Here is an 18,641-nt window from a genome sequence, read left to right on the forward strand (position 1 = left end):
TATGTTTGGGTTCAGTATTTTTTTTTCTGTGTTTTTTTTTTTATTCCTGTGTTGACTTTTTGCATATAAAGTGCTGAGAATTAAAAACTACATACCCATATAAACCGGCAGTCCCCAACATGTGGGTTGGGACTGTTTGAGGAGACGTGAAATGATTAGCTAGTTACGAGGGACAAAATAAGTTGGGTTTATAATCTTGTCTTGTGAGTTAAAAAAAAATAAAAATCAAATAGAATGATAAAAGAAGGAAAATAAACAGATCCTGGTTGAATTGCTCACAACCTGGTAGATGACCTTTGCTCTGGCCTAGTGTTTTTATTTTAGGTTAAGGCTTTTTAAAGTTTAAAATGCCTTTTTGTGACCTCTTTTTGCAGATTGCATATGTCCATAAGGAGTGATGTTCCCATTTCAGATAGTTTCTTTCATATAAATACTGCAGAGGTAAAACATTTGTGAATTTCACAAGTTAAAAACAGAAAAATACCCTTTGTTTATCAGTTTCTACCCATGCCAGCTTGAATTTATGGAGGTTAGTCGGTCCACCGCTTCAAATGAAAATATCTTAACCACTAAATTTGGCATAGACTTTAAATAAAGATGGATGATATGAGAGCTCCCCAGAAGTCAGGTTAAAATACCTTAATTACTTCCCGGTCAGAGTATAGATCATATATCTCAGCTGGCAAGTCATACTAGGAAAAAACAATCAATATACACCCCAAATAACTAGTCAATTTAGGTGTTAATTAGGAGTTAAGCATAGTTTCCTCATCCTGTGTGTTGACCCCAAAGTTGTGACCTCAGTTCAGTTTCTTTTAGCCCTAAAGCTCAGATTAAGACGCTTTATTACACTGGAAAACACATATTTATTTGAGTTTGTGGTCCTGTTGGACTTCAGTCAAAAAAAACAACAAAAAAAACTAGTGATAGAAAAAATGTGACATATCAGGCCAGCTGACACTGAAATCCTCAATGTACAAAAGAAAAAAAATAGAAAATAAATTCATCATTCGAGGAGCTTGTTTGTGCAACTTTTTTGAATATTTGAATTGGATGTCCGTGTCCTGTTTGGGTGTTTTGTCTTCTTTTGTAAGAGCTTGTCAGTCGTAGTTTAACCCGAACTGCTGGAAATAGACCTCTCAGAAACATATTTAAAACCTCAGCGTGTAAAATTAACTGCATGTTTCATATTTGTTTTTTTCCTTCGTGTCCCAGAGAGTCGTTTTTATCAGTTTCTTCAGATCATCTCTTTCGTCCCGTCTCCTTTCATATCCTCCAGCCTCCGGAGGACCGAGCTCTCCTCCTCTGCAGCTGCTGACTCTCCCGGCGGCGGTTGATGGCCTTGGTGCTGGCGCGAAGCTTACGGAGCCTCAGGGCCCGAAGTCGCAGCTGGAGGTCCTGAGGGATCTTCCCTCCTTTGGCCCGGATCTCCTTCAGTCTCTGGATGGGCGTCTTGGTGAGGGTGAAGTCACAGATGGTGGGATTTGGCTCCATGCCGACGTGGCACCGACGCATGGACGGGAAGTAACCCTCGGCCCAAACCACCACTTTGTACTCGCCGGGGTTCAGGAGACGCCAGTAGTCGCCGTCGGCAGCTACAGGAGGTAAAAGAGAGGCCAAAGAATTGGTTTTGCAGCATTTAAAGCCAAAACTTGAACATAGTATTCTTGTGAAGGTTTTCAAATGAATGCACCTTTAGAGCATCATGTTCATTGCATCAAATTTACATTTAATTTTACACTAAAATGCACTTCTGCTTTGGATCACGACTCCCTGATTTCCCAGAATACCTGTCAATAAACATAAACTGAGAGTGCTTTCCGATGTCCATGCAACCATTCAATATAGTGCATTAGAAAAAGATTTAATACCTCCCAATAAATAGTATGTCCAATCTAGTATATCAAAAATACCTACATGTTCTAATATATACTTACAGTTTGCAAGCCAGCCTGCTTTTCTGCCCATTCTGACCCACAATCCTCTGCAGCTACATTACATGTGTCTTACCTGAAGCTCAATTTATTGCATATTTTTGTGTCAAATTTGCTCTGTATGGCTCCTCTCACATTGTTTTATTTAACAACATTTTACTGTGTTTAACTTTGATATTTCCTTACATTTGCTACACATGCTGCTTATTTAACACTTAAAACCTAATGTCTATTGACTTAAAATGTGCTTTTCTTTAATCATTCTTTATAAATTTTGTGCTTATCACTATTAACTATTGTGTAAATGCACCAACACTACAGGTTTAGATTCTTCCTGTTTGAAAACCATCTTGGCAATCAAACAGATTCCGATTTTGAAGGTCCATAGTTTGTGAGTTAAACTGATGAAACACTGACAGAGCTTTGCTGGTCTTATAGGACTTACACTACCGTTCAAAAGTTTGGTGCCACTTAGAAATGTCCTTATTTTTGAACGGAAAGCTTTTTTTTTTCAATGAAGATAACATTAAACGAATCAGAAATACAGTCTAGAGTGACATTGTTAATGTGGTAAATGACTATTCTAGCTGGAAAAGGCTGATTTTTAATGGAATATCTACATAAAAACACATTGTAAGTCAATAGACGTTAAGTGTTCAATAAATAGCATGTGTAGCAAATCCAAGGAATTATCAAAGTAATAGAGTAAAAAAATCTTTAAATAAAACAATATGATAGGGGTACAGAGGAACATTTCCAGCAACCATCACTCCTGTGTTCTAATGCTACATTGTGTTAGCTAATGGTGTTGAAAGGCTCATTGATGATCAGAAAATCCTTGAGCAGTTATGTTAGCACATGAATAAAAGTGGGAGTTTTCTATGAAAACATGAAATTGTGATGGTGACCCCAAACTATTGAACGGTATAAGTGTAAGTAAAAATAATTTGTGTATCAGAAATACACGTTAATATTTTTGTCATTATCATCCTGTCACTGCTCAGATTTAAAATTCAACCACATGAAGGCCTCAACCGACTGGCATCAGACAATTTCCCCACTGGAGAAAATGTGGATCACACAGCTGACATAAAACACTAAATTTAAAACTTGCCTCATTGGATGTTGATCGACTTTCAAGGGTACAATTGGTGGATTAATTCACATCTCTGCTTTCTCTATAATGGATTTCTCACTTTATCAGCACTGGTTTAAAATGATGACATATTTTCTGCATTAGAAAGGAAAGCTAACAGATCAATAAAACCGATTGACCGACCTGATCGGATGTCGTGGTCGTGGTCCTCCACCTTGATCACAGCGTCTGCTATTCCCCGTTTGGTGATTTTGTCCTTGACCACGCCTTTAATCCCTCTGTGAACCTGAAGGAGGAGAAAATTCTGCACTGTGAGCTGCTTTTAGGTCGCAGCTTTAAAGTCCAGCGGCTGACTTGTGTAATTTCCTTTATACAGATGGATTCAGACTGACCTGCTCCATGTAAACCAGCAGAGACTCCTTGTTGTTCTCCCACTCGATGGGAAGTTCACTGACATGAGGGAACTTATCGCAGGAGAGCTCCACCGTCACCTCGAAGCAGTTGGTGTGCAGGTAGCTGAAGTCATTCATACCTGTAGAAAACACACAATGAGAATGTAAATATAAAGAAAGTGAGCTTATTTCAGGAAATTTAGGAATGCATGCTGTTAAAAAAACTATTTTGCAGATGAGTTTAATGCGCAAGAGGAAAAAGTAAAATAATGCAAGAAAAATAAGTAAAAGGAAAAAATTTAAATATCAGCCTGCACCAAATTGTAAAACTAAAACATCCATATAAATCAGTAGGCAAATCTGACATTAATTATTCCGTTTTGTTTCCTTTTTATGAATTTGTTTTTAGCATTAAACATGTTGTAGCTTTATTTTGAAAGGTGCAGTCTAGATTGTTACAAAATGCCAGCTGCTGTTTAAAGTAAAACAGTTCAAGTCACCCTAAATAATTAAGATTTATTAGACAGAATAATACCTTCTGCAACAAAAGCTTTTATCCTAAAACACTATCCAGCTTTTCAAATAAAGACTGTGATGAAATGTTTATACAATTAGTACGTTTAAGGGGTAAAACAGCTGAATTTAATCCTTTAAAGGGCTAAATTCTACTGTGAATAGGTTGTTATTTTCATTAGCCAGCAGATATATTAGGTATTAATGGGTTTAAATATTTAATTAAAGCAAATTAAAGCAAACTAAAATAGGAGATTTAACGTCCCTAGTTTAAATTAAGAGCTGTGTGTTTTGAAAAGATGTTTGTGCATCAGAGTTTTCATCTTTTTATTCTTTCAGTAACAGAAAACAGACATCCTGTCCAAATCACTACGCAGCATTTCTGGCCTGATGACTCTCAGATGTTCTCCGCTGAATCACAGATCTGACTCACTGCCGGGGACGGTGTGCCAGGCGCCGCCGTTGATGATGTTGCTGTGTTCCTGGAAGTCCTCGTAGTGGCAGATGCGGCGGTCGGGGTTGACCATCACCAGGTTGGTCGAGGCGTAGACGGAGGCCAGCCAGCGGAAGAAAGCGTCGTCCGCCGTGGGAGTGTTCTCCTGAGGAGCCCAGTCTCGGGTGCAGTCAAAGGGGTACGTGACGACCAGTTCTCCTCCGTGGAGGTTGGCGCTGAGGACGAAGGGAATGTCCTGCATCCAGCTGATGACAGCACGAGTCTCTGGTGCAACCTGGACAGAGGTAGAGGGAGTACTCGGATACTTTAGTCATGGAAAGTACCAGTATATTAACACAAAAACACTCTACTACAAGAAACACCTGCAGTCAAAGTACTATTTCAGTACAGAAATGTCATTAAGAAAAAGAAATATTCAAAGTGTCACAAGTACTTGCTCTGCAGAAAAAAATATCTATTATTTGTTAGATTGTAAGTGTAGATGCATTTTACCGTTATGGCTATTTGACAAAAAGCTCGTTTTAAGTTCTTTACATTCAGTTTGATGGTAAGTGGCCAACCAGCCCCACCGAAGGGACACTACAATATCAGATTTCGAAAGGAAGGAAGAAGAAAAAATTAAACGTTCTACACAAGCATAGACTCCTCTTTTATTTTTTTACCATAGAGTGTTGTTTCTTTTGTTTGTAAAATGTTAATTATTGTTAGTATCTCCTAAAAACAAGTAAAACAAGAAAATAACTTAAAAACACTACAGTAGCTTAAAACAGGACAAAGAATCACACTTGCACTTAAACAGTTAATTAAACCTTAATGTATGATTTTCCTCTTGTTTGCCTTTAAGCAGTTTTAGGCTTAAACAATATCAGCTTTTTCCAAACCTTCGGTAAACCTTTATAAAAATTGTGCCAAGAAATCAAACAAGGTTTGGATGCACAGCATGAGGTTATATGAGGTTAAATGACTTCTATCAACTTGAAGACATCTCAGATTTTACAAAGAGCCCCAACCAGGCGCTATTTTGCAAAAAGGCTGGTTTAATCTTTATCTCTGTACAGTGTTTTATAAACTTACCATGCATTTTTTTTAACACAAACCTGTTTTTGTGCAGTTACTGCAGCTATCAAAGCAATGTATTGTATTGAGAAAAACAATATTTCCCCCTAAAATGTTGCAAAGAAGCAGTATAAACACGCCTAAAAAGTGTGCTAAATTACAGTTGTTGAGTAAATGCAGGGAAGGAATTTCATAATAAACACATGTAATGAATTTAATTTTAGTTTAATGCGACTTAGTAAACATTTGTTACATAAACAAAGTTCTAACTTAGAAGTTTTGTTTTGATCCATTCTTTTTTACTGCCTGGACTTTGTGTTGTTCTTGAAAACTCTTTAGATTTTGAAACCTCCTATGTTGAATTTTCTGTTGGTGGCGCTCTTTCTTCATCACTTTAATGATTCTGGGATTCTAACGCATCACCTTGTATAGATTTAATACACATCAGTAAGAGAAGAGTATAAAGTTACTGCAAGAGTGTAGATCTGGTGAGGGTTTTTTTTATTATTAGTCAGAGTTTCAGCATTTATTTGCCACGACTGATGGAAACTGTTACCAGATATTGAGTGACAATGCTCAGGCTTCCAGGAAAACCACAGTTTCTTGGGTTCGAAGTTATTTCCTGACCTGAAGCTGGCATGCCACTGGAGGGGAAACACAGTTTTCCTTTTCTCAAACTGTCCCACAGTCCTCTGAGTAAAACTGCTCTTCAGAGCGACCTACATTTATACACTAATAAAGTAAAAACTACAACATGTCACAGTTTTAAGTAGAGCTAGATCATTTGGTAAAGACCTATGTTTGATTACAGTATCCTCTCTGATACCTTACTGTACATTCATTGCACCAGGCATTAATCTTATCAGACAGCAAACTGTTTTCTTTGTCTGCTCTCTTGGTTTCGTACAGAAAATCTAAGTTTTTATGTGATGAGGCTTCTTTGTCATTCTCAATAAAACCACTAGATGGTGCCAAAACAAAGACTTTTGCAAAACATACAGAAAAGATGCATGTCCTCCTTACCATGGCGTCCTCTTTAGTGTAGTACTCTGGGATGGGAATGTAGTGGTTGGAGACTTTAGATGGATCCGCTGCCGTCTCTTGGGCGTCCCACATGATGTTGTTCAGGTCTGGAAAGTTATGATTCAGGTCGATTCCTTCAAAGCTGTACCGTCCTTCAGCCCAGCCGGCCAGTTCTGAGCCCTGCAGAAGATCGATGGATCAGAAACAGAATCAATGAATGCAGTAGATGGAGAAGAATTATCCCTTTGGGCAATGTTGGTGTGTTCTAACTCACTGTAGGCTCATTTTTTAACCGCGGTATGAAGTTATGTACCTCGATAGAAACAGCACAAAACTCTACTCTAAAATCTTCAGTGCAGTATGACACAGTTATTCCATGAATGGCAAAAGAAGAAGAAGGGAAAGTTGAATTGATTTAGTTATTTAATTGCCCTAAACTTTATAAAACTTGAAATCCACATGCTGTTTTTAAACCTTGGACAAACTAGTAATTTTTCACTCTACTCTACTACTCTACTCTACTACTCTACTCACCACGCTGAATGTATCTTCCAACAACCTGTTCCTCTGTATGCCGTTTTTGAGCATTAATGATCAAGTATTTTTTTCACTTTCCTCTCTTGTTGTCTGCTCTCTTTGTGTAAACACAGGCTTGATTTCTGCCAAGAAGTCTCTGAATTTATGCTGCATAATTTTTGGCCATTATTGGACTTTTTAGTTGTGCTTAGTAGCTGCAAAGTATAATCAATCAATCAGTTAATCAAAGTTTCTTTATATAGCCCTTTACAATAGCCCAAGGGTGATCAAAGTGCTTCACAGTAAAACAAGAAAATAACCTGAAAACACTACAGTAGCTTAGAGGAAAAATAATCACACTCACACCTATGGGCAAATTTAGAATAATCAATTAACCTCAGCATACAGTATACATTTTTTGGAAGCATATGGTTTATTTTTTACCTATTTTTTTAGATAAAACTTTCAGAACAAAGTAATTTTGTTTAAATATCATGATCTTAGACTTAGATTTGGTATATTTTTTCGACAGAAACAGGCTTTACACTAGCCTAGCCGCGCTAGACAACCCACGGCAACGAATTTAATTCTCTGCCAGGGTGGGTCCAGTTACCCTCCATAAGGCTCGAGGCTGGATTCTCCTAAAACTGGCCGGACCAATCACCATGAAGTGTAGAGTCAGAAGGCGGGCGTAACGAAGTGACGACAGAGGCGCGACGATTCTGACAGAAACAACCGGCGCACAATAAACAGTTATCTTTCGACTCGGCTTTGGCCACAGCCCTTAAAGATTTGAAGCTAAAATTCAACTTGAAAGATAAACAAAGGACGGCACTGAAGTGTTTCATTAAGAAGAAAGACGTATTTGGACTTATGCCGACGGGATATGGCAAATCCTTAATATACCAGTTGGCTCTGCTGGTTGGGAAGCTAATGGGACTTAGCTACAATCCGCCGGCGCTCTAGGAACTACGCCAGCCTATTCGTTGCGCTGATTGGTTGTATACCTACCCAATTGCTGCAGAGTGATTTGAAAGACAACCTTTTAGCCTGCATCCCTCCCTGTCGAGCGTTCCTAGACCCTTGTGCCTTCAGAACATGGGTCTAGCGCGGCTAGGCTAGCTTTACACATGATTTCTTCAAGGACTGTCAAAAAGATTTTGACGGAAATTTTCTGAAATTTGGGGATTTTTTATGCTGAATTTTTGGATTTTTTTCAGACAAGGAAGCAATATTTTTTGTTGCCCGTAAGTGAAGACAACAGGAGGGTTAAGTATCATTGAGAAAAATGTGAGAAATTAGCGTATTGAAACATCACCCACTTTCTCATAAGCTACTTCGTATCCGTCGGGGTTCATGGATGGCAGGAGGTGGATTCGCGTCTCGGTTACCAGCCGAACAATTCGCTGGTTTCCCTTTTTGTACTCTTTACACATGTACTGCATGAAGTTCAGGACGAGCTCTCGACCCAGAGCCTCGTTCCCGTGCATCCCGGCCACGTAGCGAAACTCTGGCTCACCTGCCAAGAGGGAAAAAATGAATGTGGAAGAGTTTGTCTGGATCGGCTTTGAGAACCGCGTCACACTAAACGTGAATCACCTGAATGTTTGATTTTATTCTGTAAAAGTCCAGAGGAACATCAGGAACAGATTGAGATTTTCTGTGATTTTCTGTTAGGCAACAAATTGGCCAGACTTGACGGCAGACATTCCTGAATATAAAGACTGCAGATCTGCGCTTGATAAATAGGACTTTCTTTTAACTAGAAATTTTTCTTGGACTTGGACCCATTTATCCACGAAACCACTCAAATTAAAATCAGCTGCATAAAAAAATACCAAATTCCTGTTACTGTCTCTTGAGGATTAAGCAGTTGTGAATGTGTTTATGCCATTTGTCTAAGAAGAAAGGAAGAGGCACTGTACCAGATTTCATTTATTTATCATTTTTGGCAGATGTAGAGAGGCCACAGCTCTCTGTTAAGTACAAGCCTGCATCTGAAGACAATATCAGGAAGAAATCAAGCAGTTTGTTTACACTAGAGAGGCCTTTTTGTTACGAGCCAGCGCTGCCTCCCTGTGTGGTGCCGCTGCAGAAACCAGGCTGTATAAACACTGGAGGATGTTGAACCAGGCCTCAGAGCAGCTTCGCTCAGGGGAACTTGAGCAACATGATGAACTCTGGTCCCGAATTTAAGGTTCCGCTCACAGTGAGAAAAGTTCTTACCGAGTTCATGCTTGCCGGGGTTATCTGAGATCTCCATGACGTAGAGTTTGAGGCCCGTGTAGCTCTTCCCTATGGTGTAGACTCGAGTGATGTCCGGACACTCCTCGGTCACGGACTTCATGAGCTTCAGGGTAAAGAAAGACCAGCAGAAAGAGTTAAATCTGAGCAAATTTGCAAACTGTTAAGAGTCTGAGTAAAAACTCTGGTGTTCGCGTTATGGAAACCGGAATTACTCATCGTGTGTTACGATCTAACCTTCCTCATCTCTTTGTAGTTGTGGTGTCTAAAGTCGAGAGCATCCTTAGATCCTGGTTCTGGTACTGAGGAGTAAATGTCATCAGGATCTATGAGGAAACAACAGACAAAGTTTTAGAAACTTAGTGTGCTCTCGTTCACCGACATTTTAGAGTAATTTGACATATTAGTTGCATTTCTACCTACCGTGAACTCGACAGCCGAGTATCTCAGCCCTGACGCAGACCGTCCCGTTGAAGTACCAGGTCTGAGGGTTGATCCGGATGAAACGGGCCACGGTGGGAACAGGAAGGAGTCCAAGAACTGGAGTCTCTGGGTTCTGGTTCCCTTCAAATATCTGTACAAGTAAATGTAACGCCACATAGGTCAGAACATTTTGGGATAGACCGTCTAAAGCGCATTTAAGCATTTACATGTAGACTTAGAAAGATAGAGAATAGACGTAGACATATATTGGACATTTTTTTGTACCGACATTTATGGTCCCAGAGGATTTATCCTCATGGCTTTCCATTAGCAGCACTGTGAGGTTGATATTTGAGGCTTTAAATTAAGCTTCTCATCAGCTGTTAGATAAATTCCTGTTCATATCGTCATACCTCCTCTCCTTTAACTTTTTTGTGGTACCCTAATCAGGCCAACACTTTAATTCATACAATATTTTTTTTTACCAATCTTTTATTGAGAGTCTCCTTACTTTTTCTTCTCTATCTTGGTTTCACAGCCCAGCAGTAAATGACAGAAAGAGTCCCAACAGTATTGTACAATCTGTCCTAAGGTCACTGATGTACAACAAAAATACCTGAAATCTTTTCACAAGCAAGAAATCCTTTGGACAGCAACATTATTTGAATTGAATTTTTGAGCAAATACTGTCAAAATGGCATTCTTGTTACCTCAGTTGTGTTTATTTATAAGTAGCTAATGTTAGCATGCTAACGTTGAACTTTTTTTGCAGCAGATATTTAGACTTGTCACAGCAGAGAGAGTGCATGTGGACCTAATGAGGGCTCAGTTACATTTGGTCTACCTCTGCTAAGTGGAAAGCAGCCATCATTAATACACTGCTGCTTATATAGTAAATAAATGTTATACAGGCTAAATGTCAGCATGTTAGCATGTCAATACAACCTCACAGACTCTGGATGGACGCCAAAATACACAAATGTGCCATAACTCCTAATAAACGGTGGTGAAACATAACTTAGTCCTGCATTGTTTTGAGTTACTTTACGTACTTTATTTCACTTTTCTACTAATTTATTCTTCTACTCTTCTAAAGTATGTTTTACTACCCACTTCTGCTCATAAAACAGTGAAAATGTTCAGTACTTACTAAAATCAGTCTTTAGATCCAACACACAAACGGGACTGAAAACATGACCTGCTTGGCAGAAGTGTTCGTCTTGAAATAAAGTGAAAAACCTTGCAAAGAGTTTCTTTTGTTTCACCTCCAACTCCTTGGAAAGAGATGCAATTTTCCGAAATATGAACCAACATGCTGACATGTGGCAGTGAACAAAAAAAATTCAGGCTGGGCTGCAGGTTTACATCAAACCTTGAGTTTCTTTGCTTTTGCACCTCATGTTGCAGCTTTTTTCAAGGTCTGTTTAAGTGTGTTTATGTGATTTAGCCGCAGTAGATGGACTGTTTGGCAGCTGACATGTGGAAAAAGTGTTTTAATGTATACAGTGTTACATAATCACTTAGTGCCAGCCCCAAATTTCAGCTTGTTATTAAGCTTATTTGTTTTAATTTTAGTTTTTTTTCTTATTTTGTATGAATCGTTCAGTTTATGTTCGCTCAGCATATTTCACTTTTGGCACGAGATCTTCAAAATGTGTTTTCCATCTGCCTCAGGTCAAGTCAAGTCGATGTTATTTATAGCTGCACATTTAGAACAACAGTGCTTTTCAACAGAGAAATAAGATTATTGTTACAAATTTTAGTAACTGTAGGTGCGTTTCTTTAATCAGAGAATAAAATAAGCAGTTCTTACCGCTTCTTGAGTCCCATTCATGCAGGTTTTCCAGCTCACAGAGTCATTACTCAGCTGAACTTTGTAGGTTTCGACCCAGTCCCAACTGTAACAGAGAGCAATAAAGACAAAAATAGATTTTTACTGACTTTAATGCAGCAGGCAGCCAAATAAAGACCATTAAGCTCTGCATTTGCTGCACAGAACTCTAGATTTATACAACCTGTAGTAAAGAAAGCAAATTTCCAAAATGATATTTAACTGCAGCTGTAAACATCTGTCAACAAATAAGTTTGAATTGAACTTTTTTTTGTATTTTTAATCCAGATAATACCTGACCTCCAGATGGAGTTTCGGCCCTGCAGTATGACTCCAGTGAACAGGGTGAGATGGATGGCGTCCACTTCTAACCACTGGTGCTTGTCCTTAAACTCTGCACACCAGGCTCCATCATACAGGTCTCCATCCTCAATGCCAGACTAAAAAAACATCATGTTACACAGAATTTTTCTTGTCAGCTGCAGAATCCATTAAACAGACCGTACAGCTCCCGGCTTGGCCTCCATGTGCTGCATTACATAAAAGTTTGCTGTTGACCTGATTGTAAAATAATTGCTTTCAGACTGCAGAGTTTTGACTGCAGAACAAGAACAGTGGACGGCCAGGATAATGAACAGCTCTTGTGGTTCCGCGTTCATAAGATTATGTTCCCCCTTTTCCAAGAGACTTCCTTAAAAGGAAAACTTCATAAAAGTACTCCTAAATCACGCTTTCTAGATGGATTTTATATTAGCGGTTATTTTACAAGTAAGACGGATATAAGTAATGAAGATTGTGGGGAGTTTAATTAGTTTATGAAATATGCAAAAGAATGTTTAAATATAAAGCTGCAATCTGATAAATCGCGGATCTTTATCTTCCAAACATTGAAGAAGCAACTCATAATTTACTAAAATTAACACTGAAAACAGTGTATGAATGAGTTAAAACTGAGAAATTTGACCTTTTTTCAATTTTATTTTGCCATTTTTATAATGTGTGATGAATTTACTGATAGGCTAATTTATCAACCACTAATGAATGGATTGTTTTGAGGTCTTGTTCAGAAGTTCATGATCCCCAGACGATGAATGCTGCTGACTTTGTGATTGTCAGACTTTTTGTCAAGTGACGCCATGAAGCTGAACATTTGCAGTTTCTGTTTTTAACTGAAATAACTTGAAGACTTGCCATGAAATATGGTGTTTAGCATCATGTTAACAGACTACACATCGGGTTAGCATAATGACTGCTATGATGTTGCCATGCTGACGTTAGCTTTACAGAACTGCTAGCAGTTCTTAGCAGTGTTTAAGCAAAAATTCAAAAAATGGGGTGAATCCAGCTTCTATAATTTATAGAAATGTTTTAACTTTGTGTCAAATGACATCTTAAGGTTACACTTTTTGATTTAAAGGAACATCTCTTGACAACTGTTAGAAGAGCTGCCATGAAATGTGACATTTAGCATCATGCTAACATGGTGCTAAACATTATCGTCTTAGCATTATCACCGATGTTAGCATGCTAATGCTAGCCTCACAGAACTGCTGGTAGCTCTTGGTGGTGTTTAATGCCAAAAAAATGGGGTAATCATAGCTTCTATAATGTAAAGAAACACTTATTTTCTTCATTTTGCGTGGTAGTGAATAGAATATTTTCAGATTTAAAGTGTATGCAGTTAAAAATCTAAAAATATTTGATTTACATGATAGTAAATCAATTATTTTGAGATTTTGAAATGTTAAGGACAAAACAAGCAATCTGAGGATATAATTTTGTGATTTAGGTACTTTTTATTGACTGATTTAACAAATAATAGCCATAATTTGGCAGATTTATCTATAATTAAATTAATCCATAGTTCTACCTCTGTTGTAACGGTATTTATGGACATGTTTATCTTTGATAAATCTTTAGAGCTCAGCAGTCGCTTTGTATTTAAGGTTAGAAAAACAAATTTCCTTATCTTCCCGTAGGTTTATGACTAAAAAGCTAAATTAATTAATAAAAGTAAAGTCTGAATGGTTTAATAATGGCATATAATGGGTTGAATCATGTTGATTTATGTCTGACTCATGTTTCTTAACTCTTAGTTGCTGTCTTGAAGTTTGTACTGTACTCTGTTGAGCTCTCTGAAACTCTAAATTGAGATGTTTGATCTATAACTAGGCTGACCTGGATGTTCAGCCTCCCTCTGTGAGGACCGAGGCCCGACCGCTGGTAGGAAGATGCCTGAATCTGGCTGTCATCGACCTTCAGGGACTCCAGGCCGAGAGGAGGACAGCCTGGAGGTAGAACAGAAAACAACCAGGAGATAAAATCTGTGGGTTTGATGCTGATTCTCTACAGGAACATCTGTGGGAGTGAAGGGTTAAAAACTCCCTTTCTGGTTTCTCTGAGTCAGCAAACACATAGCAGATGTAAAATGAGATCCTGGTGGTTGTTATGTGGAATATCTCTAATCATTCTGGGTCAGTTCAGTGGAAGTTTGGAGGCTCTCTTTCTCCTCCTCCTCCTCTGTGGAGGAAGCTGCAGATAAGTGAATCCGTGGAGGGTTTGCATGTAATTGGAGACTTGTTTGAGAGCCAAGAGAGAGTAAAGTTCAGCAGACCAGCGAGACGAGAGCTGCAGCTGCACGGTATTTTACGGCTCTGGGAACAACCAATAACATTCCCATCAATCACTAAAACAATCCACACTGTCAGGTCAAAACAACCCAGTTTGTTCTCTGGTAGGTGAAGGAACATTTTCGCCACAACTTTCTCAAACGGAAAGAAAAATGAGCAAAGTTAAGCTACGAATCTCCTTACTACATGTAGAGCTGAAACAATTACTTGATATAAGAGTAATTTATTAAATGCTCCACAGCCATTTTGCATAAGAAACCACTGGTTACAGCTGTTTGACGGGGATTTCGGCAGTTTTTTTCTCTATTAAGTATTACAATCTATGACCATATATGGAGTTTTGGCTATTGGTTCGACAAACCCAACCAGTTGTTGATGTTCCTTTGAAAATTCTGGATGTTTTTCCCTGTTTTTTGATCATTTTCTGACAAATAATATTGTTAGTTGCGGATATATGTTGTCCACCTGAATCCAAAGTGGTTGTATCTATTTCATGTGAAATTATTTTGAGGATTTCAGAAACAAATGCAGTTATGTAAACAACTGCTTTACCAATTTAAACCCAATTTTCTGGGCAGCTAAAATAAACAGTGGACTGATTTTCTGAGAACTAACTGAAAATTAATTAACTATGATTATAGCCTAATTTGGGGAAAAACAAAGCTAAATTTTCACTATTTACAGATTTTAAAGTTGTTAGTTAGTTTCTTTTTAAATCAAATGTAAAACCACTGAGCTGACAGTAACAGCTAATAATTGCTTTTTGCAAACCTTTCTCTTCGTGATCTACAAAGACTGAGCTGAGCAGATGTAAATCAGAGCCTCGGTGTGTCCCTGAAGGCATCATTAATTAACTGATTCTTTAATTAACAGGAACAGCGTGGTTTAATTAGGCTGCAGTCTCTCTGGTTTCACACAGCTTCACATAAAACCTCATGCCGGTCTACTTAGCAGGAAAGTTTCACTGTCCTACCCGGTTGTGTTTTCTCATCTTCAGCCTTGTGATTATCTTCATCTTTGTCTTTCTTCTTGTTTATTTCCTCTCTGTCTTCTTCTTCTTTTTGTTGTTTATTTCCTCTCTGTCTTCTTCTTCTTCTTTCTTGTTTATTTCTTTGTCGCTCTGGCTGGTGTTTGTGGTGTCCAGCTGCTTTTCTGTGCTGCTCAGTAACTTTGTCGCTGCTGTTGTTGGAATCTCTCCATCAGTGACAGCCTCGGTCCAGCTCACAGTGCTGCTTGCAGTCGTGTAGTTGAATATTGAATAACTCTCAGTAGTTGCATCGTTTGTCTTTGCTTCGGCTCGGAGCAAGAAAACTCCCAGAAAAAGCGCAGCAGCCAACGTGCACAATGCCTTTTCCATGTTGCTCTTTGTTTGCTGCTGCAGAGTGAAGGGGAAAAAAACTCTCCCCGGTTAGTTTATGTAGAGATGACAGAGCCAGACCTCCATCCACACCAGTCCCACCTCCCCCTTCCTCACCCTCAATCCCTCCCTCATCCCTCCCTTACAAAATTCCAGCTCAAGTTTCACAAAAATCGTGATTCATCGGGGAATTGTCCATGACTGAACTTTACATAATGTGGGCCATGTGTTCCTCGGTGACCCATATATTTAACTGTCTGCCTAAAAATTAGGTTAAAAAGCTGACAACGTTGTTTTGGAAATGTGTGAGCAGCTTTTAAGACAGCAGATTGGTTCCGCATCATTCTAATGTCTGATTATGATCAGGACTCTGTTGGGGCCAAAAAAAATAATGCAAGATTCTTCTCTCTTTTTGAGGTCGAAAATTTTCATTATGACTCATAGGTGGTAAATTAAAACCAGTCAAATGTTGGACGCCCGTATAGCTCAACAGGTTAAGTGGGTGACCCATGTACATGGGCTGGTCTCCGACGCAGCGGCCCGGGTTTGATTCCTGCTCACGGCCCTTTGCTGCATGTCTTCCCCCTGCTCTTCTCCCCCATTTCCTGTCTGCCTTCACTATAACTATCCAAATTTTAAAAAATGGTCAAATGTTTTGTGTAAAAAGTTACCAAAGAGTTCCCGTAAAATTAAAATCAAAATATTAGTCTTCATTTCGCAATGACTGGAAAATTTCAGATTTACCCCTGGATGTGTTCTCAGTTAGCCTAGCCATGCTAGCCCCATGTTTCTGAAGGCACAAGGGTGCCAGGGAGGGAGGCGGGCTAAAAGGTTGTCTTTCAAATCACTCTGCAGCAACTGGGTAGGTATACAACCAATCAGCGCAACGAATAGGCTGACGGAGTTCTAGAGCGCCGGCGGATTGTGGCTAAGTCCCATTAGCTTCCCAACCAGCGGAGCCAACTGGTATATTTGCCATATCCCTTCGGCATAAGTCCAAATACGTCTTTCTTCTCAATGAAACACTTCAGTGCCGTCCTTTGTTTATCTTTCAAGTTGAATTTTAGCTTCAAATCTTTAAGGGCTGTGGCCAAAGCTGAGTCGAAAGATAACTGCTTATTGTGCGTCGGTTGTTTCTGTCAGAATCGTCGCGCCTCTGTCGTCACTTAGTTACGCCCGCCTTCTGACTCTACACTTCATGGTGATTGGTCCGGCCAGTTTTAGGAGAATCCAGCCTCGAGCCTTATGGAGGGTAACTAGACCCACCCTGGCAGAGAATTAAATTTGTTGCCGTGGGTTGTCTAGCGCGGCTAGGCTAGTTCTCAGTGATTTCACAGCTAAATTTAAGTGGAATTACAGATTTTCACTGTTAAAAACATCTCTTGGCTGCAATAAAATAAAGGAAATACAGCATAAATGTGTTAAATTATCTGTTACATGAGACCATATTTATGTTGTTTCATAGAATTATTGAATCAATCTATTAAGTATGTCTAAATTTCTTTAAGAAAAATAATGAAAAATTATTTAATTAACTTTCACTTGACTGAATTTTCAGTCTTGTCCTCAAAATTAGCAGTAGGTAACCGTTAAATAATCCTGATTTATGGACAAACTATTGCAATGTGACGTTTATCCGCAAGATCTCACTGTTACAGCATTGAGTTTTACAGGTTCAATAGAGAAAATCATGTAAAATTACATGATTGTGATTATTAAACATACATTCAATGTATTCTCAAAATTTCAGATTTGTCTTACAATTATAAACCACATGAAAATGCATTTTAAGCACCATATATAATTACACTAAAAACTGCTAAATCTAAATTCTGAGCTACTCAAAAACTGGATAATTTGGTTACATAAATTCTTGTAGTTTAAAGTTTAAATTCTTTGAATGGATGTACATTAACAGCAGATTTGTCAAAAAATTAAACTTTTGAACGGTAGTGTATGTTTATGATAAATGTGTTTTTTTTAACAGTGAGGTTGTGTGTTTGGACTCATTGTCATGCTGCAGAATGAACTTCGGACTGATAGATCGAAGAATCTACAGCACTTAAACCGACTAATGCAATGATTTCAGTAAAGCTAATGCTAATCCGTTATCATAGTGAGATGAAAGTTGAGTCAGTTGTTTTAGTCCAAGTGCAAGAAGTTACTTCTGCAGAGCATGAAAGTGAGAAATGTCAGAATAAACAGAAGACCTGGGAGCATCTAATTTGAGTGCAATAAAAGATCTGAGGATGTTCAAACTAGATGTAGTGGATTAACTGTGAACACATGTACTCTCAAAGTACAAAGTACCTCTAAAATGAGGTGATAATTGACAACAGTTTGGAAGAAACACGGGTGGTCTTCCTCGGTAGTGTCATTTTTTAACATCTGTGCAGCAGAATAAAGTCACAGATCAAATGAGCTGAAGCTGAAAGATGACACCTCTATCTTTTATACTGGAACTGTTTTACAGTTCTTCTGTACAATCAGGAGACGCTATTTTCAAAATATTAAGACAAGACACTATAGGACAAGACAAGATAGATAAGATATGACAGAACAAGACAAGACACGAGAAGAAAAGATAGTAAGATCAGACAAGAGAAGACAATAAGACAAGATAAGATAAGACAAGGCAAGACACGAGAAGAAAAGAGAAGACAAAGAGAAGACAAGACAAGATAAGATATGACAAGGCAAGATAAGACAAGGCAAGACACGAGAAGATGCAATAAGGTAAGATAAAATGATAAGACGATAAGACAAGACAAAATCAGATAAGAAAAAATTTGAATAATCCTGAAGGAACTCCATGTGCCAGATGTTGCTCAGATAAATCTTTTTCAGAAAAATGTTGCACAGTTTCCATTTGTTCTCATCCTGAGCTGTGTGACTTTTAACCGTAAATGATTCTCAGATCTGTGCAAAATAAGCAGTTGAAAAGTTCAGAGATGCAGAGTGGAGCCAGAGAGTGTAGTGACTTAAAATGAATCAGCATTCTGTAGAAAACGGGGAACTGGGGTAATTCTGCCTGCCAACTATAACAGGGTTACAATCCAGTGTTCTGCTGGGAAACTTTACCCAGCAGAGCATCTTTGAAGACCAAGTACACCCCCTCATGGCAGTGTTACTCTGAAAACACCCTCAACAGCACAATAACTGCTCAGGAACT

At 38.6% G+C, this 18,641-nt stretch overlaps 1 protein-coding gene across 1 annotated transcript; it reads right to left on the reverse strand.

Moving 5' to 3' along the window:
• Positions 1-17: 17 nt before the first annotated feature.
• cpxm1a (carboxypeptidase X (M14 family), member 1a) lies at positions 18-15,308 on the reverse strand (the record flags this gene model as incomplete). The annotated part of the gene is made up of 13 exons (XM_051945693.1): positions 18-1,595; positions 3,214-3,316; positions 3,423-3,562; positions 4,369-4,663; positions 6,469-6,648; positions 8,307-8,503; positions 9,211-9,334; positions 9,466-9,554; positions 9,652-9,802; positions 11,465-11,549; positions 11,783-11,922; positions 13,661-13,770; positions 15,086-15,308. Coding segments are annotated over 13 exons (2,166 nt in total), but the record flags the coding sequence as incomplete, so codon positions are not given.
• Positions 15,309-18,641: the final 3,333 nt, after the last annotated feature.

This window comes from Acanthochromis polyacanthus, chromosome 1 (genome assembly GCF_021347895.1).
Source record: "Acanthochromis polyacanthus isolate Apoly-LR-REF ecotype Palm Island chromosome 1, KAUST_Apoly_ChrSc, whole genome shotgun sequence".
Classification (NCBI taxonomy): domain Eukaryota; kingdom Metazoa; phylum Chordata; class Actinopteri; family Pomacentridae; genus Acanthochromis; species Acanthochromis polyacanthus.